Below are 25,065 nucleotides of genomic sequence, written 5' to 3' on the forward strand. Positions count from 1 at the left end.
AGCATATTCGGAGATCTTTCTCTTCCAAAGCTCACTGCTCCCAGCTTTTTGAAACCCCAAGTTAAGGAAGCTCGAAATTCATTCAATATTAGTGAGTGCCCACTACATGCAAGGTTCTATTTTATGTACAAAATAAGAGACTTTGCTTTCAGAGTGTTATCGACCTAGGCCAGTCTCTGCCCCACATGAGTATTTTGGGCGCTGCTGAACAAGCGCATTTTTTCCCCCGAGCTGAGTTCCCCACCCCACCCCAGGCCCCTGTTCCAGAGACGCAAAAGCCACCCCACCCACTGCGAAGGGAATGGAGCGAGGAGGGCTTAGCAGCACCCAAGGGCAAAGCAGTAAGGGGCTAGAGCTGGTGGGCCAGGCCCAGCCCAAGCACTACAAGGAGACTGGGTGGGGTGGGGACTCGGGTGGCGTGGGAAGAGGGGGGAGCAGACGCTGCCCGAAGCCGTCCTGGCCACCGCGCCCGATCACGAAGCCGTGCTCGTCCCCCACCCCCCCGCGCCGCCCGCTGGGGCCTTGCGAAGCTCTGCTCCCCATACTGAGTAGTCCCCGGGAGGCGCCGAGGCGCGCGGACACGTCCCCAGGCTGGATAAAGATCGGCTCGGCGCTCGCTCCGCAGCGCGAAATCTCGCCATCAGCGCGGCTCTGCGGCCGCTCCGGCCCGCCCGGCGACGCCAGATCCCTATCTTGTGGGGAGGGGGCCACCACCGCTCCCGCCGCCACCCTCCGCCCTGCACGCGGGGTGTCTGCGGGGTCCTGGGGCGCGCCGCGCTCCTAACCCCCTTTGCTTTCCTTCCTGGAGCTCCCAGCAGTGAGACTTGTGCTTCCCACCGACCCAGGCCCCCAGCGCCCCGCTAGGTGCCCTCTTTCCTCGCGCCAGGCCCGGCTGCCTCCTGAAGGTTACGCGACGCAGCGGCGGGGCGCAGGGGGGCACCCGCCCCCGCCGCCCACCCCCGCGCCAGCCGCGGCGCGCCGCGCGGGACCAGCAGCTCTGCTGGCTGCTGCCACCGCAATCCCGACTCCTAAATCAGCGCGGGGAGGCGCCCCTTCCCCCATCCGGCTCCCCGAGCTCCCTGGGCCGCGATTGGCCGCCCGGGCGCCCCCCAACCCTGGGCCCCCGGCTCCAGCAGCCACGCCATTGGCTGCGGGCCTCCGCCAGCCTTTACATAAGCCCGGGCGCGCTCGAGTGGAGTTGTATAAAGCGAGAGCGCGGCGTCGGGGCGGGAGGCTCGAGGCCAGCCCGGGACCGGGACCGGGAGCTGCAGACGGCAGCAGAGGAGGCGGTGAGCGCCCGCGCTCTGACGCCCCCAGGCGGCGGGGCTGAGCGAGCACGAGGATGGCTCCCAGCGCTGCCCTGGGCGTGAGTAACTCGCTCCCACAGCCCCCACAGCATCGGGCGGAGAAAGTTTCTCCAGCCTTACGGACCCCTCCCTATACGCGCGCGGTGGTGGGGGGAGCCGTCGGGAACCAGGGAAGACTGAGACCCCGAAGGCGGTGGCTTTGCTGCCAACTTGCCAAGAAGCGCTAGACTCAATTGGCGCGCAGAGCCTCCCCCGCGGGCTGGGGCCGAGGCGGGCGCCGCGCTGGAGGTGTCAGAGAGACTGGAACTGAGGTGTGGGGGCCGTAGCCCGCCACTGGCACAAACGGTGTTGGGGTGCGCTGGAGGTCAGCTGTTTGAGGAGGGGACGCGGGGATTGGGAGGGGGTGAAGCAGGTAAGCAAGGCGTGCAGGGGGCTTGAGGAGTCACCTAGCTGGGCAGGCTCAGCTTCGGCCGGGGAGGATACTGGCCTCGGCCGTGTGTTTAGCTTCCAGCTAGAAAAGAGCCCCTTGGAGAGCCGCTTTTCTTCCCCGGGGAAGCCGAGCTCTCCTTTGCACAGCGCTGGGTGGCAGAGAGCTTCGGGAACCAGACCGCGCGCGGTGTAGCTGCCAGCGGCCTTTTGCTGGACCGAGGTGTGGTCTCGTTTCCAGGCTGTCACAGGCAAGCCCGCGTTAGGCATTCAGGAGAACCGGAGCCCCCGGTTAGCTGGAAGCACACAGAGGTTTTGATGGGGCCGCAGGCTGGACTTGGGGACATGCCCAGCAATGCAGCGTGCTTCTTTGCAGTACAGTAGGTGGGAAACCCGGTTAGCCTCTATTCTGCAGAAACCAACTCAAGAATCCAAAGTCACCCCAGTCAGGATGGGAGCCTCCGAGGGGGTGGGGGTGGAGGCTTCCTCAGTGGATGGCTAGTGCATCTTGTTGCTGCTAGTGGTGGGTTCACCTAATGTGGCTTCCGTGCTTCCCTAGAGGTGCTTCAGTTCTCCACCCAGAACACATTCTTGAGTTGCACTTGAGGTACCTTCTGGGATGGGTAACAAGACTTCCCAAATGAAATCAGGTGGAAAAAAGGGCAGGGGGTTCTGAGAGTAGGAGGGTAGCTCTAGGATGCTGACTGGGGTGAGAACTTGTGGAAAAGAAAAGCTATAGATGGGAGATTTTGAACGTTTACAACTTGGGACATGAAACACCAAAAACTAAATTAGAGCTAATTCCAGCAATCACAGCATTCTCAGCCTTACAGAAGGGGAGGTGGAGGATGGCAAAACAGCACCGTGACCATTGTTCCTCTGAGGTCCTTAAAGGAGTGTATTCAGTCTCACTGGCCTGGGTAAGCACATCTTTCTGGCAACAAGTCCTAAAATCAATTTCAGAGCAATGATGAGAGTTTAGGGGCTTGATGCTAGCATGGAGGGCCATAACTAGAACCCCCAATTTTTACTTGGTACTAACGGACTCTGGAGAAGGCCAAAGGTGTGTGATAGTGACCTGCTTTTGAGCTATTCAGCTGGGGCTGTGTCCTTCCCTTTACTCCATTCCTGAACGTAAGTGTATGTTCAGGCTGCTAGGATAACTGGCCTCAGCCTGGAGCTCCTTTTTGGGAGCTCCTGATCTATACCCAAACCCCAGCTCCATTCTCTGTCTGTTTGCAGTCAACATTTTTCTGCTGTGATTCTGAAGCCTTCTTTTCACTTGGGATTTGTGCAGTGATATACTGCTTGTTGCTCTTTCTTCCCTTTTCTCCATCTGGGCTGCACCTGGTGTTCTTCTGAACTCTGGTGTTTATTCCTTGGTGCCTTGATGTTTGGTTAAGACATCTTACGGCTGGCAGCACAGTGGTGCCCCTGAGAATGTGTGGACTTGTGTAATTCTAGGGGTGATGTATAGACTGTTACAGAGATTGGACTACCGACTAGGAATAATTGCCTGTTAAACAGTTATAACAGCCTGGGTTGATTCTCAAAGCATCTTTGTTGCTTGCCAAGTTAGTGGATGCTGAAAAGAGCAAGCTCTTTCATGTCCAGAAGGGGGCGCCTAAAGTACCTAGCTCAGGACCCCTGACTTTCTCTCTTCTTGCCCTTCACTGGCCATGGTAGCTTAATGTGTAAGCAAGCCCAGGCCACAATCCCCAACTTTCACCGTTGTGATGGGAGCCCTTCCATCATATGCTTTGTGGACTTCAGGTGGTCCTGTGGCCTCAAGTGCAGTCGGTCAGGTGCAAGCACTGCATTCCAGAAAGCCAGACTATAGCCCCACTTGCTCCCATCTGCTTCTTTTATGTTTCATCCTATATTCTTTGAACTCATTAAGGTCTCAGAGAACCCACGAACATCAGAAGTAGAGAAAGGAGCCTTGGGAAGCATTTACTCCAACTTCACCCTGCCCCAGCATTCATATGTACACTTAAATTCCAGATGACAAAACTGAAGCCTGATAGTGTGTTACCCAACATTAAATAGCTATTCGGTGGAAGAGATAGAAATGGATCTTAAGGTTCCTAGTTGACTATTCAGAGCTTTTTCTGTTCTTATGAAGAGATGGGTACATGGTGTCTGTGTGGTAGGCACTGGTAATTACTGACTGACCAGATTTTCGTATATTAATGACTTTAGTAAATTTGGAGAAATTTCCTTTAAATTTGTATTCAGATAAAGATACAGATACAGATAAAGTTCTTGTAATGCATATATACAGGTCATTGAAATTCATAATTATTCTTTCCTCTTCCTGCACTCTTTTGCTTAAAGCAGCCTTCTTAGCAAAAGCAACACAACTCCAAGCTTACATTTATGCATTTAGGAATCACAAGTCCCCAGGCTCTTGCTGTGGTCTTTGAACCCAAGCCTGCCTTTTTCTGCCAAGGTATGCTGAGATGGGGTCTCTGTGGCCTGTGGTCACTCTTTCCGCTGGTGGGACTTAAACTCAGATTCTGGATGAATTGGAATTTCCAACATATACTTGCCAATTTCCACCTTCCTTCTTGCTCCTACCTCAAGGTCAGAGTGCAAGGATGTTCTATTTTTGCAAAATCCTCATGTCCCAGCTTCTTGAGTGACCTGGAAGATAATACCATTTCTGTTGCCCTTTCTTCAGTTCTGGGAGTCTGACTGTTCACATATGTGAACGATTCTTAGGAACCAGTTTTGCTATGTGGCCAATGGGCCACTCTTTCTCCTTTTCTCTCTTCACCTAGTGTCTTTACCTGCTGGGATTCCTCTAGAGCCTTGGCAGACTTGATGAGCTACCTTCAGAATTCTGAGAGGTGGAATCCTCATCAGTTCCTCAGGCTCTACTATGGGTGTTTGCTACCAGGGAAGATGCTCAGGGTTGATCATTTCACTCAGACTCACAGACAACATGGATCTTTATCTGTAAGGGAGGATGTAAATGAAAACACATGGCCCACCAGAGAGCAGCAGTCCCTTCTTTAAGCGGGGTTCCAGACTGTGCTTAAGATCCTTACCTGCTCTATGCTGTAGCAGGAGAAATAGCCCTGTCTTCTCAAGGTTTGGTCTGATGCTGGATAAGGCCAGAGCAACGACATGGAATATGAATAGAGTGCAATCCTTTGCATGTTTTTTAATTTAATGGAGAAGAAAGAGAATAGAGTTTGAGAAGTGGCATTAGACACAAAAAACAAGACATTGTCCCTATTATGTGTCCCACGATGTGGCTGCCCTGACCTACCTTTATTAGAATGGTAAGGACACTGGCCTGAATCGCTCTCCTCATATAGTGGCTTAGAGACCTCGTACAAACCACTTGACCCCTGTGTGCCTTGGTTTCTTCCTCAGCTAAGTGGTGAAGCTGGAAACCGTGTGATGAAGGTAAGGTAGCGGACACCAGGGGTGACAGGCTATAGTGTATCTTGCCCTTGGTAAGATGCAAAAAGGTATTCAGTTGGAAAGGGGTATTAGTGCTGGGTCACTAAGAACCACACAGGCGAGCAAGGCTGGGTGTCCAGGCTTGCATATCAGCCTCTCATAGCAACATCTGGGCCGATGGATGAGGTCTTCTTGGTAGGGCTGCTTTTTTGCTGTCTTCTCCCCCCATCTCAGCATTTTCACTTTGGGGTTCTACCATGCTTGGGGAAAAGAAGTTTTACAGGTCCCAGGATAATTCTGAATGTGATGTAGGGCCCTTAGCTATTGATTCCTAGGGAAGGATCTTTCTGCTGGGAGAAGCCTTCCTCAGAGCCCAGTGATTTAAGAGTGCTGACAAATCCCTGCTCACTGAGCCTTCTGCAGGCTGCAGATACAGGCTTCAGGGCCAGCTTGGACTCCGCGAGGGATTTCTGGGGAGCCGGGCTGGTCACTCAGGGGACACAAACCTGTGAACCCTTCTTAGGAGAAAATATGAAATCAATTGGTTCATTATCACTTAGACACGCTGTAGACCACTTAGGGTGTTTAAGAACCAAGAAGTAGCAAAGCAGTAAGAGATCATGCTGGAAAAACATGCAGAAGGGTTTGAAAGAGTTGGTTAAGAGGCGGGGACAAGAAGACCTTTTTTTCCGCTGAACTGCTCATGATCTTGACCTTATTGAAGTCCTTAGATAGTGACTAAAGAGGTTATTTGGCAATGTCTGGAAGCATTTTTCTTACAACTGGATTAAGGGATGCTACCAGCACCTAGCGGGTAGACAACAGGGATACTGCTAAACATCCTTCAAAGCCCTGGACCAAACAAACAGTTATCTGGGCCCAAATGTCAATGGTGCCAAGATTGAGAAGCCCTGACTGGGGCGCTGCAGCATAGGATCGCAGCGTGTGAGAGGTGGGAGAGATTTTGGAAACAGTTTTATCCAGTTTTCCCACTTCCCAGCAGAGGACACTGAGAGCCAGAGAGGAGAGGAAAACAGTCAGGGTTACAACAAATAAGCACAAAGCTAGCCTGGAACTCTGAGCTCTGTGCTCCCCTGAGACTACACCCTCCTCCAGCACACACACAATTGTTGTGAGCATTAAATATGAATTGTAAAAACACTTAGAAAAGTCTGTGAAGGCTATTACTAATTTGCTATTATTATGAATTTGGGAGTTTGGAAAGTTCTATTTCCGGCTGTGCCACGGACTCATTGTACAATATTGAACAAACCATTCCTCCACCCCAGTGCCTCTCTGTGTAAGTGTGCATTGTAGAAGGTGGTCTCTTAGCAAAAGATAAATATGTCATAATCATAATCTCTATGTTTAGAAAAAATCCAAAGATTTGCCCTTCAAAAACTCTCGACACTTAAAAAAAAAAGAGATAAAAATTTTCCTTGAAAGAAATCATGTTGACTTGGTAAGCAAAGCGTTTACTCCTGGAAAAATTCCAGTCTCCTGGCCCTGTGAGTTGGTTCCAGCCCAGGAAATCTGATCAACATCCGGAGGAGAAACTGATAGCTCCACAAATGACAAGCAACTGGATTTGTCTCCACTCCCTCCTGGTGGGAGAAATAGTGACTTCCCTGCCACCCTGTTCTGCTCAAACTCTTGGCCCAGAGATGTTCTGCAGGAACTTTCAATGAAGGATGGGAAGGCATGTCATTAATTAGTAAAACCTTGTTTACTTAACAGACATATTCTTAAAGATCTCTTCCAAGGGACATTTTGACATATTACTTTAATTAGCTACAGAAAAATCGAGAGTGCAGAGAGTATAAAATGACCCTTGCTGTTGTTTCCAGTTACGCTTATCTTTGTGCTTGAAGAGTGACAAGGTCATGGAATCGCTTCTGAGTTCTGGGTCTGTCCTGGCGACCAGGTGAGGACTGCAGGGACTTTTCCTCTCCCTCATGTCAGCCCTCACCTACCTAGAGAGTAGCCACCTTGGTGGAGAGTTCTGTGTTAGCCTTTCAGCTTCCTTTGATGTGTTTGTCATAAAGGAACCGCCAGGCCCTGCAAACCCTGGCTCATTTCTCAACAGGGAAATGGGCCTTGGCTGTGTAGTAGAGCTCTTTAGCACTGGTGGGGACAGCTTCTGTGAGTGTTTTTCTGAGTAAGATTCAACCCTGGTTTTGTCTTCAGCCACAAATTCAGCACCTCGCATGGTGATTGGCACCTGGAAGGGCTCAGCAGTGCTCCGTGGGTGAACAAATGGAGGAAGGAGTGTAGATAGCCATTCTGGGCCAGCAGTGGCTTTTGGTGTTGAAGTGGATATCCCGGCTGGCCTTGGGCAGTGAGGCCCACTTCCTTTCTATCTCCCTCGCAGAGCTGACATCTGGCAACAGGGCTGGGTAAACCTCCACTACCCCACTAGTCAAGAAGAATGTGAAGACCCCGTGCATGCTTACCCCATGAGATGGTGTCCTGCCCTGACACTGAGCCTGGCTGAGTTTATCTTCGTTTTTACTTTTCTCAGCTGCTTCTACCTCTGTTCCCTTCATCTCCTCCCCCAGGTGACTGCAAGAAAGCTCCATGTGGCTTCATCTCGCTTTAAGCTGATGGAATAGATGAAGATTTGGATTTCCACCAAAGACAAACTAGGGAGTGAATCATTGCTTAGCAGAAAAATTCCCAGGAGGATGCTTTTAAATAGCAAGGTCCACTAATGCATTTTAAATGATTTAGGGGTTGGGGGAGAAATCCTGACCCATAGACTCTTAGCCCTGGGAAAGAAATTTGGAGGTCATCTAATGGCCTGCCCCACTCCCACCCCAGGCTGCTCACATCCTGGGACACTGTCACTCACTGTTCAATCCATCTGTCGTGCACATTGCTACACCCAAACAAATGCCATTTCAAAAAATGCAAGTCTGATCGTGTCTTTACCTGACTTCACAACCTCCCCCACAGTGTGACTGCAGCCTCCTTACTGTGGCCTATCAGGCTCTACATGCCCCAAGTGCCACCTCCAAGCAAGGGTGCATCTCCTGTCTTCCCTCTTCCCTTCTGCCTCCACACTGTATCCCATCCCCGCATTCCAGTCGCAGCAACTGCATTCACAGCACGTACCAAGCTGTCTCACTTGTACAAGGCTGTACCATGCCTTTGATCCATAGGTCTTTGCCACCTGGAATCCCAATTCACCTGCTCTAAGGAGCATTTCCTGTTTGCCTTTTCCATCCCCCTCACTTGTAAATCCCTCCCTCTTATGGGTCGTATCTAAACTTTTTACCTGTTGTTACTCTGAATTTATACTGTATTGGGTGAAGGGTCAGCTCCCTGAGGTCAGGAACTGCACCTGGTCCATTAGTTCCAACCTGGCCAGTGGGCATCTTATACACGTATGAAGAATGAGTGTATGTGTCAAAGTATTCTTGGGAGTTCTGGGTTTAGAAAGCAGTTGTTTAAGGAGTCAAAGAACTCCACTGGGGTCCCTAGTAACAGAGCAAGCGTATTCTTCACAGTCTTGTAGTCCAGAGCATTCCACTCGCTGTTTGACAGCTCCTCCTAGAAGGGGAGCACCTACCTGCCTGGGCGCCATCTCCTGAGATGCATTAGTTCAGCCAGGAAACATTTATTTCTAGTGGTAATACTGTGATTGTTGTCACTAGTACCTACCATGTGTGGGCTCTCTCTGTGCCCAGTGCTATGCTCAGGAGTTAACATGCAGTAGCCAGGTTGCATCCTCAGGTTGCAGTCTGAGAAGCCTTCATTCCCACAGTACAGAACCAGAAGGCTGAGCAGTTAGTAACACTTGGGAACCTACAATGCCTTAAGCATGAGCTGGGAGACTCCATGTGTCCTCTCACTTTCAGAAAGAGCATTCCATTAGCCTAGTGTGACACCTCCTGGCCTGGGTCTTCTGGGCTTTTTTCTGCCTGTTTCTGGAAAAAACCAGGTCTCCTCACTGAGTGCTGCTTCAGTGGTGTCTAGAGCTCTCTCCAGGTAGAGGGAAGGACATGAAACCTCCTAATTTCTTGGTACTGGGGAAGATGTGTAAAATATGAATGGGCAGGTGCCTTCCTAGGGGCAGTGATGGGGTGTGCAGATCTGGAGCTCCTTCCAAGCTGGCAACCAGGACAGGGCAGGGGCGCTGGAGAAGCAGAGCTGAGGGGTTAGAATGTATGTTCCATGGCGCCAGCCTTTCTCATGTTCTGGGTGTTTTCCTGATACGCAAAACAGTGCCTGATGTGGGGTGTGCACACAAGGATGAATGAGTGAGTGGCAGCCTCTGTGGTGACTCTTTGGGGCCATAGTATTCACTGCCCAGCTATGTTCTCTGCTTCCAGCCCAGCCCTTTCATGGCCTCCTGTTTAGGACTCCTTTGTGCTTGATTATTTTGTGGGGTTTTGTTGGTTTGGCTTGGTTTCATTTGGGGTTTTGGAGTGAGCTTTGAACCCAGAGCTTTGAGTGTGCTGGGCAAGCACTATACTCCTGTGCTCTGGCCCCACTGCTGCCGTGTTCTGTCTGTGTGTCCCTCAGGCCATGTTACTCACTACGCTCTGGGCCGGTGTTACTCATGAGGGCAGAGTCTTTGCCAGCCACCTGCTCCCCAACTACACCCCTTCCCAGTAGTTGTCGCGCCCCGTCATGTGGAGGCCGGATGCTCTACACAAACCTGAGCTTCCACCATGCCTGGGCCTGTCTTCAGCCTGAGTGCTCTCTCCGCCTTGCCCCTTAGACCCTCACGCTACCTCTCTCTTAGGCCTTCCTCAGCTTCCCCAGGCAGAGAGGTTGCTCCTTTTATTGTGTTCCCTTCTCACTTGTTTTGAGATAAGTTTTGTCATGAGAGAAACTGTTTAGTGTAATGTCTACAAACATCAATTCGGAAGCTGGCATGCTTGGATACAAATTGCAGGTCCACTGTGGACTAGCATGTGACTTGCAGAGAATTCCTTGGCTGCCTTACCTATAAAGTGGGACTACAGCAACCCACCTTACAGGCTTCCCTGTGGAGTCAGAGTCATTTGTGCAAAGGGTTAGAGTGGTGCCTGGCGCACAGCCAGGGATAAGGAAGTGGCATTTTGTTACTGTCTGCTCCCCATCCCGTGCCTGCTACTTGAAATCGCAGCTCTGTGCCTCTCTGGTTGCCTCCAGTTCAGGGCCCCGAGAATGAAGCTGACAAGCCACAGGGTCAGCTGTGTGGCTCAGGAATGGAAGCTGTGTAGGAGGAGAGAGGGAAGAGTCAGCAAGTGTTGCTCTGGTTCAGTTAAGGGATGAAGGGGACAAATCCCTAGCAGCAAGGATGAAAACACTGGCAGCACCGAGAGATTTACCGCGGAGAACTGACTCTGTGACCCAATGGTTGTGAAGGATGAAGAAGCAAAAGCCAATATGACAGCAGATTTCCAGCCGGAGTGACAGTGTTAGGGTTTAAGGGGCCCAGTGAGTACACTCCACTTCCCACCTCACACTCTTGAGTCTTCACAGCGAAGATGAAATGCTAACTTCACTGCAGATCCAGCTGTATGGCGCCTAGGCTTGAGTGTGGAGTCTGTTGGGTTGCTGATGCCCCTGCACCTAACCGCAGCAGGCTCCCTATAGGTGGGGCAGGGCTAAGCATGTGGCAGAGGAGTCTGGGCAGGGAGTCAAGTTCAAGAGGACTCTTGTACCCAGATCTCTCAAAGTGGCCAGTCTGGTGAGCTGGGCAGGTGGTGGGTAATACTCAAATCCAGGATTTCTCAGCTGGACACTATTGACATTTGGAGCTGGATAATTCTTTGTTGTGGACCCATCGTGTGCATTGTAGGGTGTCACCAGCTGCCAGTGCCACCCCATTCCCTGGCTGGACAATTAAAATATCTCTAGATTTGACAAATGTTCCTGGAGGCAAGAGGAAAAAGATGACAGCCAGTGCTCTAGTCCAAAGCATGGCTTGTGGATGGACTTGACCAATGGAGAATGAGTGTTCCCTCCAAATTCATGGCCCATGGCCTAGAGATAGGCAGTCCTGAAGGGTAGGTAGAGGGGCAGCTGGGCCTCTCTGACCTGTGTGGTTTCCCTGCATAGCTCTTCTCTCCCTTCTCCTGTTCTGTCTGTCTAACTTAACATCCTTCAGCCTCCAACAATGGTACCTCTGAGACGTACTCCCCAGCTCCCCCACTGGGTCATTTAGGTCTCTTGGTGGTCCAGCCTCCATAGCACCCCTCACCTTATACTACATCTGTTGGATAACCTTCTCCCAGTGATTCGAGAAACTAGCACAAAGCCTACTCACTCCACTGTGGACCTGCAGGAAGTATTGCTGTGGGTGAATGAACTGAGCTGCTTCTGTCATGTGTTTTCTAGTTTTTGCTGTCGTCCCAGGAGCTCTTTTGTGGGTCTCTGTGAGGGTCTGGTGGTCCAGCTCATGTCGGGCAGAGGGTGCCTGTGGCTGCTTCTCTCCCCATGTCTCAGGTCTCCTAAGAGTGTCTGAAAAGGGTCTGTGTGCTGTTTGTTCTTGACATCTGAAGCATTTGGGCCTCTTGCTTTGGTGGCACCTGGGGTATATCCTTGCCCTTTGGATAATTGCAAAAGAACTGCTTGCCCTAGAAATTGCCCTGGAAGCCTCTCCCGCAGCTGCCTGACCCCATGGCAGAGGAGCCAGGTTGCTTGGTTACCAGTTTTCAGGCCCAATTCAGGGAAGTCCTGAAGCCATAGAAAACTGAGTTTGGCTGCACGTGACCCTAGAGCCAGTGTCGGAAGAGTCCTTGCCCTGCACAGTGAGGGAGGCTGCTTCCTACCTGGCCCCCTGCCCAGCCCTTACTAGAGCTCACTTAACCATTGTGACCTTGAAAGGTCAGGTGATACACTGTTAAACATGAAGGCACAAAAGGTCAGAAAGATGGGAACATGCTTAAGGTCACTGGCTGGTTGGGGTGTGGGCTTGAGACCCAGATTCAGGTCACCGACTCTAAGCTTTGGGCTCTCTGTCTCCAACTTGCGGATTGTTCCAAGAATTCACTTACGAAGCATTTTAAAGAAATTATTATTACAAAGCAATTATTCTCATAGTTGAAACAAGTCCCACCATCTTGGCCCTTATTAGGATCTTTTTGTTCTCCTTCTGCCTACCCAACGTACAGGAGAAGTCCATGTATTGAGGAACTGTGCGCTCTGGCTCTGGGCCCTGCTGAAGCTCCGCCTTTGATGGGTGGCCTTCCCTCCTCTGGACTGCTTTACTTCTGGCCAACCTTCCATGGCCCCTGCACAGGCTACCCCACCTGCTCTACTGCCTTTTGGCAGAGCACGGTGGGGACAAGAATCAGGTTTTATTCATCTTTACATTCCTAGAACTCACTGCCTCTCTAGCAGATGATACAGAGTACTACACACTGTGCACCAGACTATGTACAGTGTAGCACCATGTGCTACTCCTGCTAGTGAGTACACTCATGGTACCCTACCTAACACATAGAACCCTACCTAACACATAGTTAGATAGCGCTTGATACATGAGCATTCAAGAAAACAGAAATACTCAATTCAACCTACTTTTCCCTTCCATTTTTAACTTTTCTACCTGTTCTCCTTCAGGATTCAGATGTTTGCAGTAGTGTGACAGGAGGCTTCCCAAGTGAGCCATGTCAAATGCGAGGTCACTCTAGGTGCCCGCTGCCCTTCTGCTTCCGGCAGTATCAGCCTGCTCTGCTTTCTTCTCCAAACTTCATATTCCCTGTCTCTGTTGACACTTTGTAGCTAAATAGATTTTTTTCATATACTTCAACAAGCCGATGATGAATTTTTGTAGCAGAAACATTTTTCACTTCAAATCAGATTGCAGCTTACATTCCCATCGGGGAACCATGAGTCCAGGGCACTGGTTCTCAACCCAGACTGTCCATTAAAATCATCTGGGCAGCTTCTATAGAGATGCAGCAAGCCCAGCCTAGACCAGTTAGGTCACATACTGGCTGAGGGTGCAGGCAGCAGCTCAGTGCTCCCCAGGTGGTTCCGCTGGGCAGCAGAGGTTGGGAGTTGCTGGTTGTCAGCCTTGCTGCTGGATGTAGGGTCTGCAGACTTGTGACCCAGGTGATCATCTGACAGCTTGTTAGACATGTGGATCACCTGAATTAGAATCTGCATATGAACAAAATCTTCAGGTGATTGTCAATCACATTACACTTTGAGAAGCATTGCTTTGGAAAAAGAACAGTTTATACACCTATCACAAGTTGCAAGCAGTTTCTGCTGATTCATAGTATCATTTGGACATATCCCTTCTTTTCTTTTTCCTTCATTTGACAAATATTAATAGATCACCTCCTATGATGGTTTCTGGGTATGTGTTGGCATGTGTTGCTGTCTGGCCTGAAAATTCTCACTGTATCCCATTTTCTCTGGCCCTGCCCTTTAATGGTATCTGTCTCTTGTCTCCTTGGTGTGACCTCCTCCAGTTGCAAACCTTCCCCTCTTCTTACCTCTTTGCAAAAATTAGAGCCAACATCCCTCTATCATTCTGCATCAACTGTGGTTGTTTAACCTTGAGCTGAAGACAACAAGTATTCTGAGTATACAAAAATGAGCTGAGCCCGGAGATCCCTGCAGATTGCATAGCTCTGGGGTTGATTTCAGCCCATTAGATCTAGAGGCAGAGAGGAAAGTTCTCGATCATCTTATACCTTCACTGGGATGTGTAACTTGTTTTCATGACTCTGTGAGCTGTGGCATAGAACCAATGTGTAGTTTATGGGCCAGCATTCCCAGTGCCACCTGGAAACTTGTTAGATATACAGAATCTTGGGCTCTTTGGCAGAGTTACTGAATCAAAATCTGCATTTTAACAAGACCATCAGGTGATTCATGGGCACATTAAAGTTTGGGAAGCCTGAAGCACTAGTACAGAACAATGTTTTTCAAATTTTGCAACACATTAGAATCATATGGGAGCTTAAAGAAATCTGATTCCCGGGTTGCATCCTAGGGCAATTAAATCAGAACAGCTTAGCAAGGTGTGGAGGTGCACACACTTACAACCTAACATTCAGGTGATGGAAGTAGGAAGATCACCTTTGTTTGACGCCAGGTTGGGTTACATAGTGAGCTCAAGCCCAGCCTGGACTACATAGCAAGACCCTGTCTCAACACCTCCTCCAAAAAATCAGGCTATCTTGGGATAAGATCCATGCATCAGTACTATTTTGTTGTGGTAAAATACACAAACATAAAGCTTACTAGTAGTATTAAGTAAACTCACACTTGTGCAACCATCCTGCCATCCATCTCCAGAAGGCTTTCATTTTCCCACTTTGGAACACTATGTCTAATGAACACTAACTCTTCACTCAGCTCCTAGAAGCCACATTCAATTTGCTGTCTCTGTAAATTTGATTACTCTATGCTCCTTAAGTAAGTGAAACCCAACCGTACTTGTCCTTTTGTGACTGGCTTACTTCACCTAGCACAGTCTTGTCAAGATTAACCCATATTGTAGCACAGGTCAGAATTTCATTCCTTTTTAAGGTTAAATAGTATTCCAGTGTGTGTATACACTATATTTTGCTTACCCATTCATCCATCCACCGGCATTTTGGTTTCTTCTACTTTTTGACTATTATGAATAGTACTGCTATGCACGTGGTTGTATGAATATCTATTAAAGTCTCTCCTTTTACTTCTTTTGCCTATGTAGTCAAAAGTGGAGTTGGTAGGTCACATGGTGATTCTATCTTAATATTTTTGAGGAACTGACATACTGTTTCCCACAGCACCTGCACCATTTTATATTCATACCAGCGTGGCACAGAGGTCCAGCTTCCTAAAGTCTCACCAACATTTGTTGTGTTCTGGCTTTTTGATTATAGCCATGCTAATGGGTATAAAATGATATTCCATTGTGTTTTGATTTGCATTTACTATGTAGCTAGTAATATTTTATGATTGCATTGGCCATTTGTATATCTTTAAAGTAAGGTCTGTTCAATCCTTTGTCCACTTTCAATAAGGTTGTTTGGGTTTTTTTATGTTGTCACAGTTTATTGATATATTCTGGATAGTAATACCTTATCAGAGTTATGATTTGCAAATATTTTCTCTCATGCCGTGGGTTGTCTTTTTCACTATTTTGATAGTGTCCTTGGGTGTACATGTTTTTAATTTTGATGTACCCCATTTTATCTATTTTTTCTTTCATTGCCTGTGCTTTTGGTGTCCTATCCAAGAAATCATTGTCGGGCATGAGGATTTTTTTTAAGCTCCTTGAGTGATTCCAGTGTACTGCCAAGATTAAACTACGGCTCTCAATTTTAATGTACACTCAGATCACCTGATATCTTGTTAAATGCATATTCTGATTTATTAGGTCTGGGGTGAGGTGCAAGTTTCTATATTTCTAAGACTCCTAAATGATGCTAATGCTTGGTCTGTGGACCACTCTGAGTAGCTAGGGTGCAGAGGAGCATTTTAATGATTACTTAAGAGGATATTTACCAGGTCTTCTCCTAAGCTTTTTCACCATAACGGTTTCCTGATTCACCATTAAGATAACCCACTGCTTACCCTCTAGCTTTTGATTGAGCCAAGTGCCCTGGAGGGTCCATCTGGCATGGCAGAGGAATGATATGTAAAGAACACAATCTTCCTGCCCCACTTCTCCAGGAGAGGCCATTCACTGGTCTACCCATGCTGAGTGAATTCAGGACCCACACAAATGTTGACATGTCTCTCACGAGCCTTGGCCCCTCTGAGGAACTACTAGGACTCCTGGAAAGCTATTTTGTTCAAAATACTTAATATGCTAGAAAGGAAAGCCATATAGAAGAAGCCAGTATGGAGGCAGGGAGAGACTTTTGAAAATCTGCTTCTCGAACAATCCTTTAATCCATCACAAAACGATCTAACACGAGGCAGTGACTTGTTCAAGATCACCAAGCAAAATACTTGTTCAAGAGCACAAGTACTTAGTTTTTTATTCACCTACTTTAGGGTATTTATTTGGAAATGGGTAATAGAGAGTAGCTTCTTTTTTTTTTCCCCCTCCACCTGACTCCTTTAGTTAAAAATTCTATTTTTTCAGAGAAAAGGTAAAAATCAAGAGGCTGGATCATAGTTTTTGTCCCTCATGACCTCCCTTAGGAAATTTCTACCAGTTAGGCTCACATTACCACAATAGGACACCTGCCGTCCCTGAGGTCAGTGACTCAGGTTGCAGATGTGATGCCTGGAAGGAATTACCTAGCTTCTAGAAGGCATACCCAGTGCCGCTTTCACTTCCATGCCCATTGCAGGTGTTGTAAGCTGATCACTCTTTCCAGCCACTGCCAATCAATTGGATTTGGCTCTCCAGTTAAACTCATTTGCTGTCCCTTCAGTAGAGGTCATACCCTGAAAAGTCCAGCGATCTTCCGATTTGCGCTGTATTTCATCGTGTCTACAATGGTTACTAAATACCCTTTATCTTCCTACACCAACTCCCACTGCTTATTATCCAATTATGAGTTTCCTTGATCCTGTCAAACTTCGGCCACATTGCAGAGCTCTTACAGTGATGCATCTGTCTTTAGTGATTAGACAGCCACAGGGAAGATACTGTCTCATTCTGATGCTTCTGTAGTTTGGAATAACCTCGGTCTGCTAGTACAACTTCCAGCATGAGCCCTGTGGACACACTACAAGAACATTCTTACCAGGAAGGCTGACTCAGGTGATTTGCCCTATGATTGGAACTCTGCCCCTGTGTCTTTCACTAGCCTGTCCATCAAGGCACAGGGAGGCTTCTGCTCCAGAGAAATTCCAATGGCACTGTCTGGGCCCCTCATCATGGTCTCTGGGCTCTTGACCTGGAGCCAGGAGCTCATATTCTGGCAGGAGCACCTGTCTCGGTATGGGAGACAGTTTTCACATCTTTGTGCTTCCACATTCAAATGTTAGCCTCACTCATCCTTGCTCTCAGCTCCCAGATGCACAGATCAGACAGCAGCGAAAGTTCCATCAGGAAGAGGTTTGCTGCTTGTTGAAGGCAGGAAGATCCCTCGTGGCCTAACAGGATTGCAGTTTTAGACAGGGTGGTCAGGGCAGTGTAAGGACTGTCAAGCCCCATGACAAGGGAGAAAGGAACTGCTGAGCCTAGTGGGACTGGATCAGGCCTGGACCTGCACAGGATTTGGGGTACTTGTACTAATGAACCTTCAGAGCACTCCACAGAGGTTGATTCTACTCCTTCAAGTCCTGTGGGCGTTTCAGGGTGGCACCATGTGCATTCTAAGTGTTTCCCTTGCCCACAGTCAGAAAGGCCAGAGGCCTTCTACCTCACTGGCCATTCCCAACTGTCTCCTGAGTGAGTGCCACAGCTCCCGTAGCCCCAGACTGCTTGGCCAACACCCTGAGTTATGTTACAAATATAATAATGAATTATACAATGCATTATACATAATTAATTTATAATAAAACACACAAGCAATGGTTTAATTTCTCCAAGTGAATGATATGCTGCTTGCCAGACCTTGCTGGAATGTATCCCCCGACTGACTGCTTCTTGGTCTGGAGGCGATGGCCAGCTGCCCTAGGAAGGCATCTTGGCTTGGGAATCTGCCAAGTCCCAGATTCCCCCAAAGCCACCCCTGGGTAGGTTCCACAGGAGGACAATCCTTCACCACCTCTGTTGGTCTGTACCTGCAGACTCATGGGCTGTCTCATCCCCCACCTCTGCGCTGTTTGAGATATTAGTTTCCGCACTTTTCCAACCTTTCTGCCATTGCATGGGAGACTGTATACACTCTATCCTGTCTTTTTGCCTTCCTTCTTTCTTTCCTTCCTCCCTCGCTCCCTCTTTCCCTTCCTTCCTTCCTTCCTTTGCTTCTTTCTTTCCATCCTTCCTTCCACATATATTGAGTACCTGTTATGTAGCCTGCTTTTGGCTTGGTGTATACCCGTGAATAAAATAGACAAAGATGCTTGCCCAAGTGGAGCTTATATTCTAGCAGAAGAAAACTGGCAGTAAATAAGTGTAATAAATAATTGAATTGTGTTGAATTATGTCTAATTCTGGGTGCTACAGAAAAAGGACAGCAGAGTGGGATAAAGGTGGTCTGTGATAATGGGGCAGCTTGCACTTTTGAAGGGGGCGATCAGGGCAGTCTAAGGATTGCCAAGTCCCCGTGACAAAGGAGAAAGGAACTTCTGGCCTTAGGTGGGATTGGATTTTCCTGGCTGCTTTAGCAACAGGATTTTCAGCAACATTTGTTACTTTTGGTTTCAGGTGTTGAGGATGTTACCGCTTCTGCTGCTGCTGTGGTTTCTGCCTCCGACTGAGGGGTCCCAGCGGGCCGAGCCCATGTTTATTGCAGTCACCAACTCGGTTCTGCCTCCCGACTACGACAGCAACCCCACTCAGCTCAACTATGGTGTGGCAGTTACTGATGTAGACCACGATGGGGACTTCGAGATCGTCGTGGCAGGGTAAGTTCCTCAGAGGAACGCTAAGTTTGACAGATATAGTAATTGGCTTTTTGTAACATGCTTATGTAACAACTCCAAAACCCAGTGGCTTGTGATAATAATTGCTTTATTCATAGGTCAGGGGTACTCAGCCAAAGCCTGGTCATCTTGGCCAGATTCTGGGATGTGTGGTGTCGCTCATTGCCACAGCAGGAAGTTGGGAAGGCGGGCAGTTTGGAAGACTTTTTGAGCCATACACTTTTCAGAGGTTTAAGGCCCTCTTGCCACATGTAAGCCTGCTTGGTTATGCAAGTATTACTTCTTTTCCAGAGGGGCTGTAGGTGAGAGTGGCGAGCGATGATAACTGTACTAGGAGATGCTCGATTCTGCCTTTGCACAGCACTTTATGTGAGATTATGAAGTTATTAATTGCTCATTGAAAAGAAGGAATGGTGGGAATCAGAGGGTTATTAAGCCTCGTCTAACCATTCCTTGGTACCCACTGCTTCTTTCTCTCCTGAAAAAGCAAGAAAAGCATCACCGTGGTGTTTAAATAGGTTGAGCTCATGTCTAGATGTACAACTTTCCCTGTTTATGACCTCGAGACAGTTCCTTCTCCCTGAGATTCAGATATATCATATTAAAAAGGGATAGCTTCTTTTATATAGTAATGACTTGTTCCAACATTTCAATAGGCTACCACACGTGACAAGGCATTGTGAATTCTGCAACTTACCATTACTAATTATTATGTGTTAAGCTCTAACATGTGCCAGGCACTGTATATCGTCTTATTTCATCCTCCTGATAATGCTGTCACCCCTATTTAGAGAAAAGGAAGTGGAGGTCAGAGATAGTAACAGGCTTGCTCTCTGTCAAACAGAGTAAGTAGATGATTCAGGATTTGAACCTCAAGGGGTCCTAATTCTAGTGCTGCCAGACTACACGCTACACAGTTTACTTATCACTTCAAAAATTGATGAATAAAAACACTACAGGGGCTTGTCGACCTTATTCTGGGAAACTGAGCTTATGCAGGATCACTGAATAACATGCCAGGCAGATAACATGATCTGTAGCATTGCATGTAACAATAAAATTGTTGACCTTGGAATTGGAAGACCTGGTATTGATTTAACTATATATAACCCAGTAGTTGTGGTGCTCGTGCAATTCATTTAATGCCACAGATCAACTTTCCTCATCTGTAAAATGGGTGTAATGAAACCTACTATTCCTGCCTCACAAGGTAGTTGTAAGGGGCCATGGCAATGATGTTTTCAAAAGACATTTTATAAAGTGCCTTTCTTCTTTATTAATTTCTTCTATCTTGTGAAGAGGAGTGGTACTAATTCTAGACCATCTAGAAAGTCAGGATTAGATGCCATCCAGTAGAACTTTCTGTGATGACAGAAATGTTCTGTGCTGGTATAGTTAGTATCCACCAGCTGCATATGGCTAGTTTGAGCAAGGAACTGAATTTTTAATTTGATTTAATTTTAATTAAACAGCCAGATTTAGATTGGACAGTTCCACTTGGGGGTCTCAGAAGAAAGTACTAAAGAGAAGAATGTGACCAGGAGAATAGGAGTGACCACAGCGATCCTTTCTACCCACAGGGAGCTGAGTAGTGCTGTGAGCAGCTGCTGGCCGGGTTCAGCTCCGCAGCTGCTCAGGCTCTCTCCAAGTCAGAGAGAAGCCCTCCTGGCCGAGTCCATGGCCAGCCTGATGCTCAGAGCCATGAGTCACCTTGCCAGAGTCTCTGGTTAGAGGGCTCTGATGCACTTCTGAGATGTTCTCTTGGCCCCACCTTCCACTGGGTGACCCCAGCAGCCCTTGGTAGGAGACAAGGACAGAGAACACTGAGGCAGCCTTCCTGCCTGTCTCAGTTACCACTGGCATGCTCTTTTTTTTTTTGAATCTTAGATGGTGACATAATCTTGTATTTCCACAAGATCAAGACCTGAGATGTGAACAGAAAGTCTTTTTATCCTCTTTTCCTCTCTTGCTGGAACACCTGGCAGGAGCCTCCAGTTCCGTCACTCAAAAAGTCTCCCTGTCCCCAAAGTAAAGGCATCTCTGGTCTCAGTCCTTGCACACCCGACACCAAGCAGGAGCTCTGGTTCCCACAGCACAGCACACCACCACCACCACCCCCCCCCCCCGTCACTTCAAGAGGTCTTTGGTTCTCTCCTGCTTGGTGCTTGTTCTTCTCCTGAGGCTCCTGAGCAAGGTAAGGAAAGGCATAGACAGCTGAGCACATTCCCTGAGGAAGACACAGAGCTGTTTGTAGCTTAGCTGTGTTGTTTCTGCACTGTTCTGCCCCTTGTGATGTCTCTCTCAAGGCAATGCTTTCAGTAGATCTGTTGCTGAGGTTGATTACTGGAACCCTAATCTAAAGGTATCTTGCAGCGCTGGTCTCCCTCCCTTCCATCCTCTAATGTGCAGGGCTTTGTGTTTCCTGAGTCTGCAGCTTCTTCCTTCCCAAGCACTGGGCATGCATTTCATCTTTCTATCATGAGTCTTTTTTTCTTTCTCTTCCAAGGAACTCAAGACATTTGCTTGGGTGTCCTTTGTGTTAGAGAAGCCAGACCATTATTTATATTAGCTTATAACAATGTCTAAACCTTGGCTAGCTTGCTGCTTACCTTTGGTCCTGTAGTACACTGGAGTTGACCTCTGGAAACCACAACCCAACCATCCAGGATCTTGACCCTGGATCAGCCATTCAGAAAAATCCCTGGGAGGGGGTTGTGACAGGCAGCCTCTGTCTGAGAAAGCTTGGGATGCTATGTGCTATTTTAAAAGATGTATTTTGCTCACCCTTAGCAAAGGATGAGCTACACAGAAGAGCTCATGTGTAGATTGGGCAGCCTCCCAGCTCCAGGTCAGGGTTGGTTTTTTTGTTTTGTTTTTGTGGCTGTTGTGAACCATTGTGAATTCAGAGAGCATCAGAAAGACAAGTTCTAATTTAAGTACCAAAATACATTCCAAAGACAAATATAACTTTTTATTATCTTCAGCTTAGGATGATTTGTCACTGTCTTTTCCTTTGGGCCAGATAACCAAAAGTTGACATATTTAAATCAGGACCTTGGAAGGTCATTTGGCCCACCTCTTGCCTTCCAATAAGGCCACACTTACAGGATTTGAGAGCTTCGTTTACTACTAAGAGCAATCCCAGGGAATGTGTGTGTGACCATTAGTTATGTCAAGCCAATTTGACTAATCTAAACTCTTTATATTAGAGTTTAATCAGCCATTTCTTCTAGCTTTTTTTGTGCTATTGCCTTTGAAGCAGTAGCATGTGGTTACCACCTTTTTCAATAATGAAGCTAGAATCACTGTCCTGTCTTTCATCCCACCTGGACTTCTGTCAACAATTCTGGTTTTGACTTGTAGTCTGTTTCATCCGCCCTGCATCCATATTTAACTCTGTTTCCTTCTCTGTTTGATTTGTAGACTCTAAGAATCATGTAGCAGGAGTTGAAATTTTAAAAATTGAATTTGAATGCCTTTACCCAGGGCACCTGTGGTCCTGCTCTGGACAGGCCTACTCTCTATTATCTTATAGATCTTTCCATTACCTGGCCCCTGAAGGCATTTACTTTTGCTACCTCTGGGATAATGGTCAGCTCTCCAGTTTATAAGGCTTCCAGTACTTGAACTTGCCTTGAATTCGTTGACCTTGTAGTGTGTCTGACTCCAGTCCTGTAGCTTTGAGTATTTACTCTTTGAATAGGTTTGTTTTGTTTTGCTTTTTTGGTACCCTTGTTCTGGATATTGATGGCATTGATTCTGAGCATGTTGCGGGTGGGTTCATGTTGTGTTTCGGATTCTGGAGTTAATTGTGATGGAAGGCATGTGCGTGCCTCTGACTCTGGGAGGAGCAGAAAATGACCGCCCTTTGTTCTGTGGGGATGGGGGAGGGAACTGGCCGGCTGTGTCTCCTCTGCCACAGCTGGGCGAGTGCCTCAGCATACGGAGGGCTTATCTGTTAACCGGCAGGTGCATGATTGCGGTCTGTGCGCACTGCCGCCTCCCCACAGGGCCAGGGGAGGATTTGATCACCCTTAGAGAAGGCTGCGCACGCACAGACCATTGAGGATCTTCAGGACTGGTTCCCTGGGTAAATGGAAAGCCCAGTGGCTTCCCCTTTTCTTGGTACAACTAAACACCCAATCTACAGTCACATGGAGTCTGGAAAGGAATGCCTGTTGGTGACAATTCTGTACAATTCCTTTAGAGTCGCTTTTGTTTCCTGGGATATCCCCCGAGGTCTGAGATAACCCCCCTGCCCTCTCAGTGTTCAACAGGAGTTTGCTCAAAGGGAGAGATTGTAGTGGTTGTAAAGTGTAAATCAGGATTTAGATCGGTTTTTCTACACAAAGAGCATTCATTTGATAAAACAACGCATTCTTCACACGGGAGATTTTTATGTAAAGAGATGCTACATTTGTAAAGCATTTAAAGAGATGCTACTTTGTTTTATTTTTTTCTTAATTTTTCAGCTACGTCTGTAAACTTTGTTAATTTACTAAAGTTAATTGAATTATTTAAAAAGCAAACTGCATTCAATTAGTAGATTAATCATGATCATATAGGAGATATATTTGCTATTGAATATAATAAAATCAATGATAAAGAGTGGGACATTTATCTGTGATTTAATCAAGGCAGCAGCATTTATGCTTATTACAAATACAGATGGATATGGGGGCTGGGGATTTAGCTCAGCGGCATAAGCACCTGCCTTGCAAGTGTGTGGTCGTGAGTTCAATCCCCAGTACCGATAAAAAAAAAGACAAAATACAGATGGATACGTGTAGTATACACACATCTGTAATACATATAGACAGGTATGGTAGTTAAGGGTGATATGTATAATGTAATACTATGCATATTTAAATATGTCCCTTCACATACATACACATGCTATTAACAAAATGGGGATAAGTGTTTTTGACTTTCAGTCTAGTTGCTTAGTAAACTATAACATTTTAATCGATTTGATCATCAGTTTTGATAGCATCCTAAAATGTTACCTTTGTTGAGTTTCTCTTTTTCAACTTAAAATGTATTTTACCTTTTGTTACACTGAAATATGTTTTGCTGCCAAAGAAAAATTATACAATTAGATGAAGGTAAAAATCCACCTGTCCCAACTCCCAAGCCCATCCCAATCCCCTCTCAGTAACTGTTTCGAGCCTGGTATTTATGCTTCCAGAAATATATATATTATAGACATACAGGTAGGTAAGTAGATAGATACAGAGATATATAGAAAGATTCTGTTACATACATTTCTATGATCTATATATGCATGTCATATAATTTTGGAGGAACCACACTGATATATATTATCCTACTTGTTTTTCACTGTATGATACGTTCAGATGTGCAGATCTAGCTTTTTAAAGGGGATGCTTGGTGTGTATGTACCGTATGCACGCTGCCATTCCTCACGCGCCACTCAAGCTGTTTCCGGTCCGTGACCATTGCAAATATTACAGTACTTTATGCACATCCTCACATATGCATGAAGTTTTCTCTAGAATAGATGCCAAGTGGAAAGACTGGATCAAGTGTATGTGTGTTTTTAATCTTAATAGATATCTCCAAATTGCTTCCAGTTTCAATCTTGTTCTGTTTATTCACAGGCTAAGAATGTAAGGTAAGCTTGGGATTATTCCGTTTAACAGCTATTTGAGCACCTACTATGTATACAGTCACTTATGTTCCAGGGCCCAAACTTTATCAATTTAGATTTAACAGCTCTAAGAAGGAAGAAAAAAAAAGAAACTATTCTGTCCTGCAAAAGAAGCTGCTGCTGGGGGAAAAAAAGAAAAAACTTCAATACTTTCTAATTCAAACTGCAAAAATGACTTCTCCTAAAGCCTCCACTGCAAAAATATATTTCTTAAATGGGTCACCCTTAACCCTGAAATTCATTGTCATCAGTATCATAGAAGAAAGATTGTAGTTACCAGTTCTTCTGCTGTGGTACAGCATGGACTGTCCCTGATTTTGAATACTAACAAGGCACAAGTTGGAGCAGGAGCCAGGCTTTTTTAACCCATTCTTAACACGTTTCTAAAAAGGTCACTCAGTAGTGCACGGCAGGCTATCAGAGCTGTCTCACTGCTACAAATATACCTCTTTCTTCCCAGCCCTGGGCAGCCACAAACAAGGGGCAGAAATGCTACCACCCCACTCTGTTACAGACTCTCCTGACCACCTCAAAGGTCTAAGGCTTTGATGCCCTCTTTACCCCAGACATATACACAGAAAGGGTTTCAGTAGGTGTGCTGGAATAATGGCCTCCCAAAGAAGCCCACAAGCGAATCCCTAAAACTCATGGATATGTTATCTTACATGCTGAAAGGGACTTTGCATACCTGATTAAATTAAGGACCACAGGCTGGAGATTATTCTGAGTCATCTAAGTTGCCCAGCTATAACCACAGTGTTCAGAGCTCTAAATGTGGAAGAAGAAAAGCAGAAGAGGAGCTGAAGTGAT

General features: G+C 47.0%; 1 protein-coding gene across 6 annotated transcripts in view; it reads left to right on the top strand.

The window, feature by feature from the left end:
* Nucleotides 1-1,198: 1,198 nt before the first annotated feature.
* The window catches only part of Crtac1 (cartilage acidic protein 1), a 155,730-nt gene continuing 131,863 nt past the window's right edge, over nt 1,199-25,065 (top strand). For all 6 annotated transcript variants that reach the window (XM_063245092.1, XM_003479565.5, XM_013143529.3 and 3 more), the window contains exons 1-2: nt 1,199-1,366; nt 18,367-18,566. In XM_063245092.1, the coding sequence (XP_063101162.1) occupies nt 1,343-1,366; nt 18,367-18,566 (224 nt within the window). In that variant the 5' untranslated portion in view covers nt 1,199-1,342. The remainder of the gene's footprint in view (nt 1,367-18,366; nt 18,567-25,065) is intronic.

The sequence above is a fragment of the Cavia porcellus genome, unplaced genomic scaffold (assembly GCF_034190915.1).
Source record: "Cavia porcellus strain 051 isolate PalLab524CR breed Dunkin Hartley unplaced genomic scaffold, mCavPor4.1 scaffold_2, whole genome shotgun sequence".
Classification (NCBI taxonomy): domain Eukaryota; kingdom Metazoa; phylum Chordata; class Mammalia; order Rodentia; family Caviidae; genus Cavia; species Cavia porcellus.